At 53.8% G+C, this 17,892-nt stretch overlaps 3 protein-coding genes across 3 annotated transcripts; 2 read left to right on the top strand and 1 right to left on the bottom strand.

Moving 5' to 3' along the window:
- Nucleotides 1-3: 3 nt before the first annotated feature.
- On the top strand, nt 4-2,655 carry CORC01_12697 (adenylosuccinate lyase; the record flags this gene model as incomplete). Its single annotated transcript, XM_022624316.1, has 17 exons — nt 4-130; nt 194-321; nt 382-388; nt 454-507; nt 563-585; nt 708-733; nt 782-859; nt 1,051-1,406; nt 1,516-1,543; nt 1,596-1,607; nt 1,694-1,736; nt 1,785-1,833; nt 1,897-1,946; nt 1,997-2,012; nt 2,082-2,122; nt 2,215-2,268; nt 2,329-2,655. The coding sequence occupies 17 exons, from the start codon at nt 4-6 to the stop codon at nt 2,653-2,655; spliced, it is 1,419 nt and encodes a 472-aa protein (XP_022469178.1).
- A 1,832-nt stretch (nt 2,656-4,487) lies between these two features.
- Nucleotides 4,488-8,644, bottom strand: CORC01_12696 (uncharacterized protein; the record flags this gene model as incomplete). Its single annotated transcript, XM_022624315.1, has 4 exons — nt 4,488-4,762; nt 4,813-7,925; nt 8,312-8,498; nt 8,611-8,644. The coding sequence occupies 4 exons, from the start codon at nt 8,642-8,644 to the stop codon at nt 4,488-4,490; spliced, it is 3,609 nt and encodes a 1,202-aa protein (XP_022469177.1).
- Nucleotides 8,645-15,638: 6,994 nt separating this feature from the next.
- Nucleotides 15,639-17,699, top strand: CORC01_12695 (F-box domain-containing protein; the record flags this gene model as incomplete). Its single annotated transcript, XM_022624314.1, has 1 exon — nt 15,639-17,699. One exon carries the CDS (start codon nt 15,639-15,641, stop codon nt 17,697-17,699), a length of 2,061 nt encoding a protein of 686 aa, XP_022469176.1.
- Between the last annotated feature and the right edge of the window lie 193 nt (nt 17,700-17,892).

Below are 17,892 nucleotides of genomic sequence, written 5' to 3'. Positions count from 1 at the left end.
ACAATGTCTGGGCTTGACACATACAAGACTCCCCTCGATGGCAGATATGCCAGTGAGGAGGCCAAGAAGCTGTTCTCCCAACGCAACCGTCATTCCACTTGGAGACAGCTCTGGCTTTGGCTGGCTGAGAGTGAGTGAACGTTTTTCTCCCATAATATTCTGATCAAACCTGTTACTGACGATTTTGGCATAGGCGAGAAGGAGCTTGGCATTAATGGAATCTCTGAGGAGGCCTTGGAGCAAATGAGAGCTCACTTGACATTAACCGATGAGGATTTCAAGGTGGCTGCCGTTGAGGAGAAGAGACGTCGTCATGACGTGGTGAGTATACGCATTTGTTCTTGAAAACCAAAAGTCAATAGAGTAACACGTTGTTCACAGATGGCTCGTAAGTGGCTTGGGCGTGGGCTCTAACACGGGCAACCTTGGAATGTTGATACATTTGCTTCATAGACGTCCACGCTTTCGGCCAAGTTGCGCCTGCTGCAGCCGGCATCATTCATCTCGGTAAGAAGCCATTCATATTCTCAATATGTGTTCTGCATACTAATTGAGGATGAAGGGGCAACGAGCTGTTTCGTCACTGTATGTTGCCTCACGTTTGCTAGGGTCGATTGAGTCGCCTTTCACTATTAGGCTCTTTGATAGAACTTGAACATTCTGCAAGGCGGAATTTTTGGGATGAGGACTGACATGGCGATCTACAGGATAATGCAGAGCTGATTCTGATGAGGTGAGCCAAGAAGATGACATTGAGATGTTGAAAACTAACACTGAGCAGAGATGCGATGGATCTTCTCTTGCCCAAGCTTGCCAAGGTTATTCACAACCTCTCGCAGTTCGCACTTCAGCACAAGGAGTAAGTCAGGGCCCGATCGAGCGGTTGGATCGACGCAATCCCAGGGATGATCCACCTCGAGAGACCTTTCCATCGAGACAGCAGCTAACATAATCTACCGGCTCGCAACTCTGGGATTCACTCACTACCAGGCAGCACAGTGAGTCATAAACCCATTATTGTGAAAAGAACACACATTGACATTTGTCAAGGCTCATTACCGTTGGCCGCCGCGCCGCACAATGGATCCAGGACTTATGCATGGACTTGAAGAACATCGAGACTGCACGCCAGCGTTTGGCGTTCCGCGGTGCGATGGGAACCACTGGAACGCAGGCTTCCTTCATGGAAATCTTCCAGGGCGACGGCGCCAAGATCGACAAGCTCAACGACCTCCTCTGCGAGAAGGCCGGCTTCCCCAAGACCTACGATATCTCAACCCAGACATACACGCGCAAGACCGATCTCGACGTCAGCAACGCTATTTGTGGCTTGGGCGCAACCGCCATGCACATTACCAATGATATCCGTCACCTCGCGCATTCCAAGGAGATGGAAGAGCCCTTTGGTGAGTGACGAAATAGGTCACATGTCCCCGAATTTCTGCCTACTGAAGGAGAAACAGTTGGGGGGAGGGGCTGGCCATCATCTGGATATCAAGCTAACCATTTCTCTAGAGAAGGATCAAATCGGTTCTTCGGCGATGTATGTGTAATCCCTGACTTATATGAAAAGTGTAGTGCTGACTTGATCACAGGGCGTACAAGAGGTAGAAACATCCCGCGTTTTCTCTTTTTGCAACCACGGGTCTTTAGCGACGGATACAAGGACTTCGACGAGCTAACACCATAACAGAAACCCTATGCGCAGCGAGCGTATCTGCTCTCTCGGACGCAAGGTTCGTCGATCTATTGCGTGAAATGGTGTTAATGCTAAAACAACCTAGCTGCGCTCTTTGCCAGCCAACTTTGCGGATACGTACGCGGACCAGTGGTGTAAGTCCATCACCCCTCGGCCTCCAACATGAATCTTCCCATATGCTAATACCAACGGTCTAGTTGAGAGAACGCTCGACGATTCTGCTATTCGCAGAATAGATATCCCCGAGGTAAGTTCACCCCGCCTAATAGTTCAGGGTAGCAAGGCTAACAGCATTAGATGTTCCTCTTGGCAGGTGAGTCATGAGCGGCTCTGGATGTCCACAGCCACCGCTCTGCTGTCAAAGCCGTGCTAATGTGTTCAGATGCGATTCTTCTTGGACTTGACAACGTCACGTCCGGCCTGGTAAGTCCTCCTGCTCTCCCCTCTCAGGCTAGGGAACAACATGCTTTCCTAACCCCAATGGCCTCGAATCAAGCCCGCTGACGCCTACGCAGGTCATTTACCCCGAGGTCATCCGCGCCCACGTGATGGAAGAGCTCCCCTTCATGGTAAGCCGTACACCCTGGAAGAGAATGAGGTTTGCGCACAATGACTAACAATCGCGTCAGGCAACGGAGAACATCATCATGAAGATCGTCGCCAAGGGCGGTTCGCGCCAGGAAGCCCACGAGGAGATCCGCGTCCTGTCCCACCAGGCGGCCGACGTCGTCAAGAAGCAGGGTGGCAAGAACGACCTCATCGAGCGCATCAAGGCCACGGAGTACTTCAAACCCGTCTGGGACTCCATCGACCAGCTGCTGGACCCGAACCTGTTCACGGGCCGCTCCGCGACAATGGTTGAGCGCTACTGCGGCGAGGGCGGTCCCGTCCAGGAGCAGATCAAGCCCTACGCCGAGTACATCAAGAACACTGGTGCCGCTGAGCTGAACGTCTAAGCTGAGCTCAATTGTACAGACCTTGGTTTCATGGATGGTGATACGTCTGGCATTTTTAAATTGGTTGTGATGTAAGGGGCCACCTACTTTAGATTGACTTCAGGGGGAGGGAAAAAGCACTTCAGAGGGTGGCCGTTGACGCGGCTACCGTACTTGCTTCCAAAAAATTGTTTCATGATTGCGTTTTGCAGGTTTATAAAGGAAAAAAATATAAATTGGGATTTACGGAGAATTGTCGAATAACCTTCACCGCCATGCTTTCTGAATCGTGGTTCTTCAAGGTGGTTCCTCATGGTCCCTATGCGACGCGAGCATGGCCTGGTTTTCAGAACCTCGGCACCCGACTCTTAACTTATCCTACCCACCATCAAAGGAATCACCTCCTAGTCTCCTAAGATGAAGTGAAGAATGAAGATCAAAAAGCACAGCAGTAACACCAAACGTCTCTCCTGTTCCTACAGGACTTGCTCTTGCGTTGGAATGATCTCATTCTATCTATATGTATGCCGATCTCAGAAGACCAGGACCGACCGAACCCGTCACTAAACAAAACCAAACCCCAAGAGTCCTCAAACCAGATATTTTCGATTCGTCTGTATAATCTCATCAGAATTGTGCTTCGTGCCTAGGTAGCCTAGATATCCCGCAGCGTTTCCCGCATCAACCACGGAACCTCCTCACGTGTTGATAACTGCAACAATAATCAGAATCTACCCACCATCCCGGAGAAAGATCATTATTGAAACTAGAAGCTAAGGCTTATGCAAAAGTCCTCCAACAAATAAGTGCGGATGGCTTCCTTCTGGAGTTCTTTCAAAATCTGAATTAGTCTCTCAACGATCCTCTGCGCCTCGGCAAGAACTTCATCCACAGAAAAACCAAGCCCCTATCCATTTCAACTTCCTATCCTCCCATCCTTCCTCGTCTCTCACCCAAACGGTATTCGAACAAGAGTATACCACAGGTAGGTCTTGGTATTAGAGATAAAAAGTATTTTACGCCCGTGGCTTAAGATGTATCACTAACTCCAAGGTGATGGACATCGTGGCGGGTGACCGAGAAACAGCCAGAACCAGCAAATTTTACTTTTCCGGGTAGAACCAGTCGTTACCAACAGAATGTTGGTCCAGGGTGTGAGATCACATCCTAGGCATCACAAATGGCAGTTTATATGTAGTATGCGACCGCGCTTTAAAAGATGAAAGGCATACACTGAGTAAACCTGCCCGGCCCAGATACAATAGCAGATAGGCTGGCATCACAGCCACCATGTCGCCTCTGCCATAGTCCATGTGGCACATACACAAGCGATCTAGAGAGAGGGGGAATAATCGCAAGTTTCAAAATAGCACTGCATCAACCCAGCAACATCTTCGCCTTATCATGGCAAGAAAAACATACTTTGTATTCCCCATTCACAACGCCGTTCTCTCTGTCCCCGTCCGAATCCCAGCCCCGAACCGCAATTGTCTCTCTATGAGCTCTGTTCTTTGCGCTAAGATTGCCCAGACCACCCACCTCCGGAGCTCCATGCAAATAGACCGAAGCCCAAGGGGAGTTTGGGTTGTTGTTGACTTCCCCCTTGAGTCATCACATAGATCCGGATAAAACAACCAAAAAGCAAAAAAAAAGCAAAATGAAGATTCGTCTTGTTGCGTCAATTGGCTCTCTCTAAGCACATCCGGCTCCGCTTCGAGACGAGAGTCGTGCTGTTCAAGATTGCTCTTTAGGGTATCTTGACCAAAATTTTGCTCCATGGCCTCCGTACGGCCCGCCCCTATCCACCCCTCCCTCATATCTCTTCTACCTCGTCATCAAATCATTTGCATCCTTCACTCCTCGTCAACCTCCTGGCACCAAGGATGCGCGAGGACCTGATTAATGTCATATCTCGCAGCCACGTCCCTGTTGAGCATACACCGTACCAAGTCAATGCTCTCATCGCTCATCGTCCACGGGACTCGAAGGTCTCGGTCCATGATCTCGTCAATGCTGTAGAACGGGTTCTCCTTGTAGATGATCGTGTAGAGCAGAATTCCAAGCGCCCAAACATCTTGCTCCTTGCCACCGTATGGCTTGCCAGCGAGCACCTCGGGAGCAGCGTAATCTGTCCAGTCAGTTTCAGCAACGATAGAGGAGAAGCAAGATTTGACCTACCAATAGTGCCCACAAAGACGTCAAAGGGGCCGTTCTTGATGTACGCTGCACTCCCAAAGTCGATCAACTTAATGTTGCCCTCGCCGTCCAAGACTATATTCTCGTCCTTGATATCTCTGTGGACCACTAATGCCTTGGTGTGTAGATGACCAATGGCCTCGGCAACTTGGACGAAAATGCTGCGGCATTCGGCCTCCTCCATGTTGCTCCGGAGCTCGATATAGTCGAATAGGTCCATTCCCGGCAGTCCGTGAGGCACCATCTCGATGTAGTAGTTGACCTCGTCCTCGAAGAAGGATTCCATTTCGACAATGTTTGGATGTTGTAGATCGGGCCGACGCAGATAGTCGAGAACGTGTATCTCCAGAGGCACTGTGCCGAGCTTGCGGTCTCTCGTCCATGTGTCTACCAGGATACGTCGCTTGGTCACGTACTTGAGAACCGCCTTCTTCTGCGTCTTCTTGTCCTTGGCCAGTTTGACCTGACCATAGGCACCCTGACCCATGTCCTCGAGGATCTGGAAATCGTTGATAGACTTTTTCTGCTGCGCTGGCTCGATGAGCTTTGGCACGGATGGCTTTTCCTGCTTCTTTTCTGTGGGTCGCTGTGAGCCAGTCAACTTTGCGGCGGCCGTCATCGCGACCTCTTTGAGTTGTTTGGTGATTGCAGATGCTGTCGACGACGAAGACTCTCGGGTTTGGGGCTCGTCGGAATCCGAACTAATCTCCAGTGGCGTGTGTGCCGGCGTCTGTCCAGGCGACGGCTGATGCAAGGGAGTTGTCGTTCCAGAGGCAGAGGCCGACGTCACACCGAGCGTCGCCCTGGCGGCGTGCATGTGCCTGGAGTAAGTAATCCAGAGGGCGAAGACCATTTCCGAGTGAGTAACGGAAAAAGAGTCTTCCTGATTGTCCCCGTCCTTATCTTGGTCTTCGTCCTCGTCCTCAATGACAGTCTCCTGGATTACTGTGGATTGCTTTGCGCTTCTTACCACCCGCATCTGCACGTCAACCTTGAGCTCGGATCCGTCCCTGTGCTTTCCGGGTACTCCTTCCGGCCGCAAAAAGCTCGCAGCCGCATCTGGGCGATTTTCTCGAAGGCCAAGAATCGCCGACGCCCGGCGGAAGCTGTGCTCCGGCACCACAATCCCATCCTGCAATTGAACTCCATCCTCTTCCGTCAATATGTGGAGAATCTTTTCGAAATCGGGAACCAAAGAGTCGATGGCCATGCCGTCGGGCTTTTCGTAGCCAAACAGAGCGCCGCAGAAGACGGAGTTTGAGCTTTGGATCTTCAGAGTCTCGGGATCCACGACGATGATCCCTGCAATGTGCGGGAAGCTCGAGACGCGTAGCTCTGTCTTGCCCCGTACTTGCTCAACACTGCAGGGAATGTTGACTTTGCTTGGGTTTGGGCATGTGAAAAACTTGCGCCTCGCAATCTGCGCAAAGTCTACTTCGCCAGTGCGAGGGTCGATGCCTTGCCGAGGAATGCGTGGGATCAGCTTGCCGATATCCACGCCAGGTCTCAGTGACTCGAAGCCCCAAATCGGTTCGGTGGATCCCGAGATTTTCTGGATTATGCCCTCGTCGTCGAGCTCAATCTGGGCCACATCTTCGTGAATTTCCTCAAGGACCCAGATGAGACCAACCCGCTTCTCCTTTACCCACAAACTTGCGGAGCCTGTCGCGCCGTTTCGCTTCTGGATTGGAACCACGTCACCGCACAAAAGAACGCCTCTCGATCGACTGCTTTGATGCCGCGAGCTCCCCCTTAGTCTGGGCGGGTTGGGATCTCCGCTGTGAACGGTTTGAGCCTTGCGAGTGACAACTTTCGGGGGTTGTGACCTCGAGTTTGGTTTGCTCAAGAGCTGTGCAGTGATTCCACCTCGCCCGCCCAGAAGTGATGGCGTCGAGGCAGTAGACGCAGTCGGTACGGGCGAAGTTGTTTGCGGAACGTCTTCTGCCTCCTTGATTGTGTCTTCGGGATCCATTTGCAGCAATTTCTTCTCCAACCAATCCCTCCGCTCCTCTTGAACGACCTCCAAGATTCCCATTCGTCGAACTTCTGCTTTTGTGACCCCAAAAACCAAGCAAGCGAGGTCGTTGGCCGCGATAATCGTCCATGGCGGTTTTGACTCTGTTGTAAAAATGGCCTGCGCTGCTGGAACCCACCGTGTCGAATGCCCATGCACGGCCGGGCCCAGTGCACTTGGCATATTCCCTGCGGACAGTGGGTGTGCGGTTGTTGGTGAAGCCAGCATCTCTTGAGCTGCCAGGTACGGCTGTGCCATGGTATCGATGAGCTGTTGATGAACCGAGACCGGGAGCGTATCTGTGAGTGTCCGCTTCAAACTAAGTCTTCGAGATGGCGGCGGGGATGTCTTTGCAGTCGTTCCACTCTCATTCGTCGGCGTCCTGCTCGAGTTTTCCGATTCATTGTCGCCCAGGGTAGCTTTTGGGGGTTCATCTTGCTGCTTTATTGACGGTCTGTTGTTGTTGGGAAATATCGCAAACTGAGTCGCTGTAGGCGACGCATTGGGGGACTGAAAGGGCTCGGGGCTTGCTGTTCGAGGAATGAAGTTCGCTTCAAACAGATTGTCCCCCGAGACTTGCGGGGGTCCCGTCAAAGGCCCGAGAATAGACTGATCCATCGATGGGAGGTTACCCGCTCCGACAAGCTGTGCCCTGGCCAATAAGTCTAGCATGTTCTGAGTCTCGACGTCTCCAGATGCTCTTGCCTGTGCGCTCGCGAGAGCGACGTTGGATTGCGAGACGGACCATCCCATCCTGTCTTTCATAAATTCTATCGATCGCTTGAGGACATTTTGCCGGTTGTGTATGTACTCCTCAGACTGGTGGGCGAAAGAAAATGAGTGTAATGACTCGGAGGGGAAACGGGAAAGGTCTTCGGAGAAATTGGGCGACGAGGGATGGGAGCTGAACGGCATGCCGGGTGGATTCGCGAGTAAAGTTGTCATCGATGTTGACCTTGACAAACCGATGGAGGAGCTTCTGGAAGGGGCGTTGGAGGGAGCTCGCGAGGACGGCTGTTGTCGGATTCGACGCAACCCGGACAGACCCAGGCCATGGTCATGGTCTGTTACGATGGAAGATCTATGGCTGGAAAAAGAATTGTCAGCACGACGATGCCTCAAGTGACTATGGGTTGCCATGTGATGGTCCGGCCGCCACCCAGTGAAATCCCAAGCGGCCGAGCCGCACCCGTGACACTCTTCGAGCTTGTCGCCGCGCAAAACCACACTTGAGCAGTTGCTGCCTCCTTTGCGCAAATTCCACATGTCGCCTGGTGTTGTACTCGAAATCCCACTTGGAATTGGTCTTTGACGTGAGCCATGCCACGATGCGCCCATGCGGACAAGGCGCATCCCAAACTTGCAAGGCCCCTCAATCAAGTCCAAGCCTCCCGAGAGCGCGCAATCGACTTGGCAGCTTTGCCGTTGATGGGGGAATCGAGCTGTATTCATGGGCGAAGAACCAACCTTGGCACATGGTCGCCGCCTTCTGCGACAGATCCGGCATCAAAGGAAAACCGCATTCGGCCGCGGCCAGTGTTGTTGTCGTCGGTTGTAACGGCGAGATTTCCGGTGCTTCGGTTCTTGGGGAGCTGCAGCTGAGTTGTCGGGGTCCTGCTCCTCCCGCGAGGTTCTTCGTGATGTGAATCGGTGCCTGCGAGCCACGGGAGAGGTCAGGGTCAAAGAAGGAGGGAGGCTTCGGAGACACGAGGCAAGAGATACGAGAGACGAGAGACGGGCTCTATGTGGGTGGACGGAGGACGTACCATTGTTGCGAGGTCCCCCATGCGTCTGTAGCATAGTTGGAGAAAAGAGAAGCTGTCGACTCGGACAAATGTCAGGGTGAAGTAAATGCGGGCAGGAGGCGGATTCGACGATGCAGGCTCGGATTCGGCGGGGTCGAGGAGCGACGGTCGTTATGGGAGGTATCGGGGGCGGTCTCGTCTGCTCTGGGACTTGGTGGTGGGAGAGAGCGAATGGCAGTGCCGGCGTTAGGTAGCACGGTGGATAGGTGTGTTGCTGGCCGAAAGGTAATGGTATGGTGTTGCTGCACGATGGGGGCTGTCCCGGCAAAGGTGGGAGTTAAGTGAGGTACAGATGGAACGGCTGCCCAAGAGATACCTCGGGCAGGCAAGGTGAGGCAGGGAGTCAGTCAAAGGTGAGGTAAGGTGAGGTAGATCAGGTTTGGTGGACAAGGTTTGCCGGATGAGAGGGTGGGAGTTTTCGACGGGTGGGTATGTGGTAAAGAACGTTTTGTTTTTCTGCTTTGATTGCTGGTGGTGCTGGCGCTGGCGCTGGCGCTGCAATGCTGGTGGTCCGACCAGAACAGAACAGGGCGAGGTAGGGAATGAGGCTTTTCGGGAAGGATTGATGGAGTGATCCAACAACAAGCGATCGGAGAGATTGTGGGTGAAGCTGAAGAAGCTGGTGCGTGTAGCAAGCAGCAAGCAGTGGTGCCAGTGAGGTAGCGAGCAAAAAGGCAAGCAAACAGCAAATCCGGCAGACAGACGGACCAGAGACGCGGACCTGCTCTGGCGGTGGTCCAGTCCGGACCAATTCAACTCACCGAACAGTCAGGAAAGGGAACGTGAGTCGTCTTGCCGTCCCGTGCTAGTGCCACCTCAGTGCCAGCGCGCCAATGCCAGAATGCCAATGCCAGTGTCAGTGCCGGTGTCAATGCCGCAACCGGATGTCCCTGCTTGGTAGTACTGGACGCTGTAGTGCTGGCTGGAGTGCTGGTGCTTGGCCACCTTGGTTCAATCCGTTTTACCCTTTCTTTATGCGTCTCTTGGCTCTGGTCTAATCACTCAAAATCCTACTCTCACTCTGTGCCGCTGACAAGCGCAATAAGAGAGAGAGAGCGAGAGAGAGAATGAAAGAGTAAAAGTCAGACAGAGGACGGGAGGGGTGTTGAAAAGCGAGTAGTCGTCTCTAGGAAAGGCGAGTGACCGGTTTTAACACCCACGTGCGGCTGGCCTCGTGAAAGAATCGTCTGTCGTAATCATCCAAGTTGACCTAACACAGGCTCGAGAAGTGACAGAAAGCCCGGGGTTTGTGTGGCGTCCACGGTCCTGGGCGATTTAGTCCACACAGTTGCGGCAGATGCTTGTCCGAAAGTGAGGGGGCGGCCTCGAATGCTTGGAAATTTCCACTTGTCAAGCGAATCCAATGATGCCGGAGAAGCTTGGAGGTAACAGTGGGCGGCACCTAACGGACGAGGGCGGCGTGGGCGGCGTGAGCGCGTTAGTGGCTGATGGGGGACGAAGACGAGGGAGAGACGACGGACAGAGGCAGCACAAGCTCAGTCAATGTCAAATTTGAATGGTTCGTTTTAGGGCGAGGATATTTGATGGACAAGGAGAAGGATAAATAAGGGAAACCAAAGGCACGAGGGGGGAAAAACCATACGAGACTGAGGGATAGGAAGAGGGCGGGGGAGGGAAAAAAAACCAAGTCCACTTTCTGCCTCCAGTCATCGAAAATTTTGAGATACATCTGCGTCCACTACTCCTGCTACCAAAATGCGTATTCTCTCTGCACCGCACCTTGTGTGTGTGTGTGTCCAGTTGCCTCATGAAAACCCTCGCCTCCTCGCGATAACCCCCCCAAATTCCAAACACCGTGCAGTCGTTTGCATTTTTGGTGGGCGCACAACATGAGTTGCAGCTCGACTTACAGCGCCGAAAAGCAAACGCATCACTGATTGGGGGGCTTAATATGCGGCAATGGCACTGGGAAAGATGGCTGCGAAGTGGGGGGACAATTCTGAAGCCCGTGCTGCTCCTGCCTCACTCAAAGATGTATCCGTAGCTCACCTCATAACGTAGGTAGCTCACTCTCATCACACTCTCACTTCACCCACCACCAGAAGCAGACGGGGAACATGCACGTGAAGCAGCAAAGCTCCTCAGATGGACCAGCGGTGGATCCACATCGTCGATGCTGGACGGTGCCAATCTCCCGGGGGGGAATACTGTCGAAAAAGGGACAGTATATCCTGGAATAGGTCCGTCACAGTGCCGCAGCGAAGCCCTGCCATATACATGGCCGAGGCCGCGGTTAAGCAGTCATCGCCGAGATTGGCCCAACGCCTCCCAAACATGCCCGATACTCATTGGGCAATGCCTCTTGTTCCATTGACGCTCCGGGTATGACTTGCGCTGCCAGCCGTCCGAAACAAACGTTATCGACGCCTGGCCGCCTACCCAGCGGCCTGAACTACTATGGAGGACGGTAAGACGGATGAGGGAATGATGAGCCAGCCGCCAGACGAAGAAAACAAACATTCTGTCGTCCGCCGACCAACCCCAAGAACAACGGGGCACATCCCTGTAGATATCCTTTCCGAGGCGTCAGTGACAACGCAACCTGCCAACTACCCGAGACCAACGACGTCGTCTCGGCACATTACTCTTCAGCAAAAGCGGAATGCCTAGAGCCTCTTCATAACCCCATCAATTCGAATGAGAAAGGCTGGAAGATGGAGATTCGAGGACTGGGTAACCAGGCAGTTGACAGCCCTATCTGACACTACCAAGGTTTGTGTGCCTTCCCATCTCTAGGCAAAATGAGGATGCAAAGGATTGGCGAGCTGGTCGTGTGGAGCATAAGGAGTCTCTAAGGATGAACCGTTCCCTGAAAGATTCGACTAGTAAGCTCTGCCTTGTCGGTGCTCTTCACCGAGCTAAGGCACATAGTTATGGATCTAGACCTGAGCCGTAATTCTGTCTTTCCGGAAAGTCGGCTCAGAGTACAGACACAGACCGTGTCACAGTCCCGAAGGGTTGGACAATTTTATTTGCCAGTGCAGCAATGCCGGAATCTAGACGGACTCGTGGTTCCTCTCATATGTCATGATGTCGCCTTACTGATCCATGATTAGCCCTACAACTAGGTGAGCAACAAAAAAATCATGTCAACGAGAATTTTCGGCGATATGAGCATTGTTCACAATTGCCGGCTAACCCCGCATCTGACGTTGTCGTTAGCTGAAGTCTGAAGACAGGTAATGCCATCAAGTTTGCTGTGACTGCACAGAGACTTTCTTTTGTCTTCTCGGTCTCGCAACTACTGGTACTACAAATGCGTAACCAGATAGCAACTCGAGGCGTTCGGCAGGGCCAGAACATCAGTGACGATCTCTAATCTTATCGGAAGCTACCGGCAATCTAAGTAGCACGTGGTTTGAATTGGCCGCAACAGCTATTAGACGACCTTCGTCCCGAGGTAGACTGAGAGAGCAAGCACACGACCGATACATTGCGCGTGTTCTGCATCAAATCCGTGACGCTCACTATCTGAAGATGGCGTTTAGATGCGACCTGTCTCTGTGGCATCGAAAATGACAACGCTTCTGTCGTGTCCTTCAACAAGTTCGCGGCTTACGCAACCCATCAAAACATCAATCTATCACGAAGGGTAGCTCCCTATCAATACGCGTCGGGCTTAAGACACCTTGATCACCCGACCACATAATGGAGACCACTTGGCGACGAGGTGCCAAAGAATGGCAGAGTGGCGTCGTGAGGGTGATATCGAGACAAGAACCGACATAAGGAGGGCGGCCGATCTGCGATAGAGCATGCTTCGCAATATTTCAAGATAGCCAGAGCCAGTGACGAGGTGTCGCGTGGCTCACCGCTTGCTACGTTCTTATCTCGTACCCGAGTCGCATGATATACCATAACGGTACGCAGAAATCCGATTTTCGGACTGAGCTGCATCAGCCGGCCCGGCCATTATATGTCTACACTAGTGACGCCAAAGGCGCTACGTTGACCAAACGGGGCCAGGGCGCGGAATAGTCGCGAACATGGTAAGGGTCGTAGTGCCAGATTACCATGACGGATATGGATGCAGATCTGCCAAACAGTTGTGACCCTGCCAAGGCTGCGGAATCGACCGGCCGGAAGGACATGTGCCTTTAAAACAAAGCACGGCGATGTCAGCTTCGGCCAAGCTTCAGACGAAAAGTACTGATTCTACTGACGGGTCAGAATCCGGACCGATCATGGGGTACAATTTGCAGCGCTCGCATCTCAAGCAGGCTCTCTTGAATTCCGAGAAGGAGCTATGGCGAGGACCTCTAGAAAGAAGGTGTGTAAAGACGAATCCTATCAATCCATGTCTCTCGTAAACGTGGAGGCGGGAGTGGTAGCCCCGCCAAAAAGTTCGAATTCGGGTTCTTTTTCTAAGAGGAGAATGTTCTCCGTCCAGGGTTGTTCGGATGCGGCCATGTCAAAGAAGATTGACGCGGTGGTTCGGCCGCCAACATGGCCTCCAACAACTGACAGGACTCCGGTTGAATGCCGTCTCCGGGAGGCTGGGACGCAACGGCATGTTCCTTGGCCGGAAACGACCAGAAACAAAACGTCTCCCGCCAGTTTTGAGGGTAGGTCACCTTGCACTGTCCGTACTTTGTAGCGAGTCAGTTCGTTACCGCCAGTTTCGAGTGCTACTGTTTTTCCCGAGTCGGCCAACCGGCAATTTGTTCCCCAAAACGACGACTTCAGATGGAGAAGAGACAAAAGTATCCGCAACGCAAGTGGCCCCAGTATGGATGCTCTGACAGGCTCCAAAGACGGCGCTGCGGCCGTGCAGGCATTGAGCGGAAAGGCGCCCCGGCGACGGCGATGGCGGTTGGAGAGGTGGGAGCCCAGTTCCTCCAATAAGCGGTAATAGAATCGGCGGTTCCGGGCTGCAAGTTGGCTCACCACACCAAGTGCATTCGAGAGTTCAAGGGTCCAGCCAACACACTACACTAGCGAGCTGAGGACTGTTGGGTACCGCACAGGATTCGTCCTGCAGATCTGGTGTTCAGGTCCCTGCTTACTTACAGACGCCGCAGAAGCGGAGGACCCTGCGATGTAGTGCTGAGTGCAGCAGGACGTGGCGTGTCTTCTTCGAGGTTGAGTACGGTCGCCGGGCCATGTTGCACGCTCCATGACCTGGCGGTGTTGATGAGGCAGGTTGCTTTGGTCGATTTGTCTCGTTGGACTGCACGTCAGTTGACTGACTAAATGGCGGGATGAGGAATAGTGATGGTGCCACGAAAGGAAGATGGTGACTTGGACAAGTGCTCTTGTCATGCTCTCGCTCCCGTCTCTTGGGGGTCTTGAGTCTTGGTAGAGGGGGGACAAGCGCGGTGTCAGTCAGCAGCGGTCTGAATGGCTGTACGAAGTGGAGTCAGGATCATCTGTGATCCATTTTTCTTCACCAGCAGCCGGAACGATTGGAACGAGAAGGAGAGGGCTTTCCTCTCTGCACTCCGGGCGGACCCCTCCCCTACCCCCTTCGTCCTCCCCCCACCTGCCCGCTCTTTGCGCCGGGCCACGGGCCCCGCACGATTTACCATGTGGGTACGGATATAGCAGATGTATCTTTCTTGCGTTTCGGCCGCCACTGTCGACTTTCCATGTCTTGCCTCTTCGCCTCCGCGGGTCTGGCCATCACTGTGCCTCTTGAGTCTTGCCTCGACCCCTAGTGGCTTCTTCTTCCAGACTCTTCCCGCCGCCGAGACTTCCCTCAGCTATACAGAGTTGTTGAATCTGGCTAGAAAGGCAGGCGAGAAGACCCCGGGCAGCTAGCCTCGTCCGTTTCGGCGGTACTTTGTTTCTCGTGTCTTGGGCAGAAGCAGCCGAGATCCCGAGCAGTCTTTACGGTTTCCTGCCTCGCTGCAGAGAGAGCATGGCCAGTGGCCATATTCAGACCCATGGCCCAAGGTGCATCCCAAGGGCATGGAGGCACTGGCGACGGTCAGACTGACCCGTTGGTGTGAGTGATGGGCGTTGTGTATGGCGAACCGGGACCCATCGGTGCCCATCGATAAGGAGGGTCCTTGTTTCGCCGACACAAAGGGGATGGATGGCGAGATGAGATGGAATGGGATGGCGATTGGGGGGGTGTGAGGGCCGTTTTGTGCATCCGTCCAGCGCGCGTTTTAAGCTTCTACTTACTACCCTTACCCGGCCTTGGGTGCGGTGCGATGTATTCGTATTGCATTGTTGGGCGTGTGAGTGGTGGTTTTGTTTCCGCGCGACTCGACAACTTGTTTTTCTTTTATCCCCATCCTCCGACCTCTCCTCCTCCACTGCCACCCTTTCACCCTCATCTCTCCTCGTCGCAGCCTTGTTCGTGTCCCAGACACATCCTGCTCGTGTGACCTAACACACGGGAATCAGAGGCCATGATATCTTGAGTCTTCGGTGTGCCATGTGCTCAACCCCAACTCGTAAGGTCCCCTTCTTCCAGCCTTCTGAGGCTCCACACCCCGCTACCTGCACCGGCTGACCTCCGTTATCGATAGCCGGCTCCCAACCGTCGTTCTGATACCACCAAGTCCCTGGACCCTGGTCACCCCTCCATTCTACACCCCTCTCTAAGGTAGTAAGAGAACGGAAAGCCTTCAAGACCACAACTTCTCCCCGATTACTCTCCCGATTACTCGCGCTTTATGTCTTATCCGTCTTCCTAGAGACTTGAATTTTCTCCTCATCTATCACGCTCGATACTTGCGCTTCCATCCGCGACGCCGACTATGAAATAGGACCATCCGCCGACCGTTCCGAGCCTTTTGCCCTCATCGGGTCTTAGTGGTGGACCATCAAGCTCAGCTTCACTGCCCCGCGCTACCTACCCTTACCAAGAAAGACAGTACTAGAGCCTGAGAGACTGCGCAATTTTGAGCAAACGATCGTAGTCGCTGTCTGACTCAGGCCAAAGCTTCTACCTTTTGCGCATTTCCAAAGGCGTTGTATTCCTTCAACTCGCCATCACGCACAGTCAAGTCTCAACCATGGCCGACACTGAAATCCCCACCGGGCCGACTCCTATGGAAGTGGTTGACGAGCAAGGCTCAGGCCTCTCAAATCCCTCTGGTAAAGCGAAAGGTCGACATCGCGTGCTCTGTGGTGTCCAACGAATGTCTTCCTCGCCTGCTCTGGCGAGGAGTAGCCGTACTAGATCACACAGCAATCCTCAACGCATGCGTGGTAACGTTTCCTGCGTGAGCTTGGCAGGGCCTTCAACCGCGGGAACCTCCTTCACTGGCGACTCTTATTTTCCCTCAGGCGCAACAGCATCTGGCTATGCCAGTGCCTCCAGTTCCGTTCCAGGAACACCATCCAGCGAAATTATCCAATTCGTGGGCATTGACGGCCGACTGGCTATTCGCCGAGTCGACAATGTCTTTCCCACTACGCAGTCCCCAGGCGCACAAACCATAGGCCTCCCATCCGATCTGAGGACGACTAGCAAAGCTCAGGTTGCCAACCCCGCGGTCCCCAAACGCGGCTTCAACTTCTGGGAGAATATGCCACACGAAATGCGCGTGCACATTTTCTCCTACCTGTCACCCAAACAGCTTGTACGAGCTTCGCGCGTCAGCAAAGCTTTCCACAAGATCTGCTTCGATGGGCAACTGTGGACATCTTTTGACGCCACGGAATTTTACCAAATCATCCCGGCTGAATCACTCGCAAGAATTATCGTCGCCGCTGGACCGTTCATCAAGGACCTCAACCTAAGGGGCTGTGTTCAGGTCGAACACTACAAGAGGGCCGAGGTAGTTGTCAAGGCTTGCAAGAACTTGGTCAACGCGACGCTCGAAGGATGCCGCAACTTTCAGCGAAACACGCTACACAGCTTGTTGAGAACGAACGATAAGCTCGCCCACCTCAACTTGACTGGTTTGACAGCGGTAACCAACATGTCCTGCAAAATCATTGCCGAGTCATGTCCGCAGCTGGAGATGTTCAACGTGTCGTGGTGCGTGCATATGGACGCAAGAGGTATCAAGGCAGTGATCGAAGGCTGCCCGAGGCTGAAGGATCTGAGGGCAGGAGAGGTCAGGGGATTCGACAACATAGAAGTCGCCGAGACGTTGTACAAGACGAACAGGCTGGAAAGGGTAGTCCTCAATGGCTGTGCCGAGCTGAACGATCGCGCGCTCAAGATCATGGTCCACGGAGAAGACCCCGAAATCGACATCCTCACCGACCGACCGATCGTTCCTCCGAGGAAATGGCGTCATCTCGACCTCAGCCGTTGCTCCCGTCTTACTTCGCAAGGTGTGAAGGCTCTGGGATACAACGTCCCGGATCTCCAGGGCCTGCGCCTGTCCGGCTGCACCGCACTCACTGATGCCGCGCTGGAGCCCATCTTTGCCTCGACTCCGCGTCTCACGCACCTCGAACTCGAAGACCTCTCGGACCTGACCAACACCCTCTTCTCAGAACACTTGGCCAAGGCCCCGTGTGCGCCTTGGCTGGAGCACCTCTCCATCAGCTACTGCGAGAACCTCGGCGACAGCGGCGTGCTCCCGCTCGTCAAGAACTGCGTCAACCTCAGGGCCATCGACCTCGACAACACCCGCATCAGCGACCTCGTCCTCGCCGAGGCCGCCTACATGGTGAGCAACCGCTCCCAGAGCAATGCCGTGAAGCCGAAGCCCAAGGTCGGCCTGCATATGGTCGTGTACGACTGCCAAAACGTCACCTGGACCGGCATCCGCGAGGTCCTCTTCCGCAACGCGCAGTCGAAGCCGTCCATGTCGGAGATTGGCAAGTTCGCCTACGCGTCCGAGGCCATTGGGCTCAAGTGCTTTTACAAGTTCCAAATGACCGTGGACGAGCACATGAAGCGCGTGCTCCGCGGGGACCTCGCCGCCGCCAACCGCCTCGAGCACCGGTGGGCCGAATACATGCAAGCGAATGAGGAAGCGGGGACCACCGGCGCCGGTCATCGCCGGCGCAGGCGGCGGGCGAGGGAGGCACAGATGTTGCATGCTGATGAAGAAGAGGGCGGCAACGGCGGTCGGAGGCGGGGCCGAACCGTCGGGGCGTGCACGATCATGTAGAGTCGCGATCGAGGGAGCGAGGCCTTTCGGGGTCTCGTAGTTTGGGAGAGGGCTTTGTTCCAGCCACATTCTTTCAAACACATCTCGGGTTATATTAGTATATACTTGTCGGCGTTTTTCAGGGGCCAACACACACACACACACACACACACACACACACACACAGACGACACACTCTTGCGTGGTTAGATAT

Source organism: Colletotrichum orchidophilum (assembly GCF_001831195.1).
Source record: "Colletotrichum orchidophilum strain IMI 309357 chromosome Unknown Scaffold_162.1, whole genome shotgun sequence".
Taxonomy (NCBI): domain Eukaryota; kingdom Fungi; phylum Ascomycota; class Sordariomycetes; order Glomerellales; family Glomerellaceae; genus Colletotrichum; species Colletotrichum orchidophilum.
Note: the sequence above shows the minus strand (reverse complement) of the source record. Positions and strands in the feature narration are given on the sequence as shown.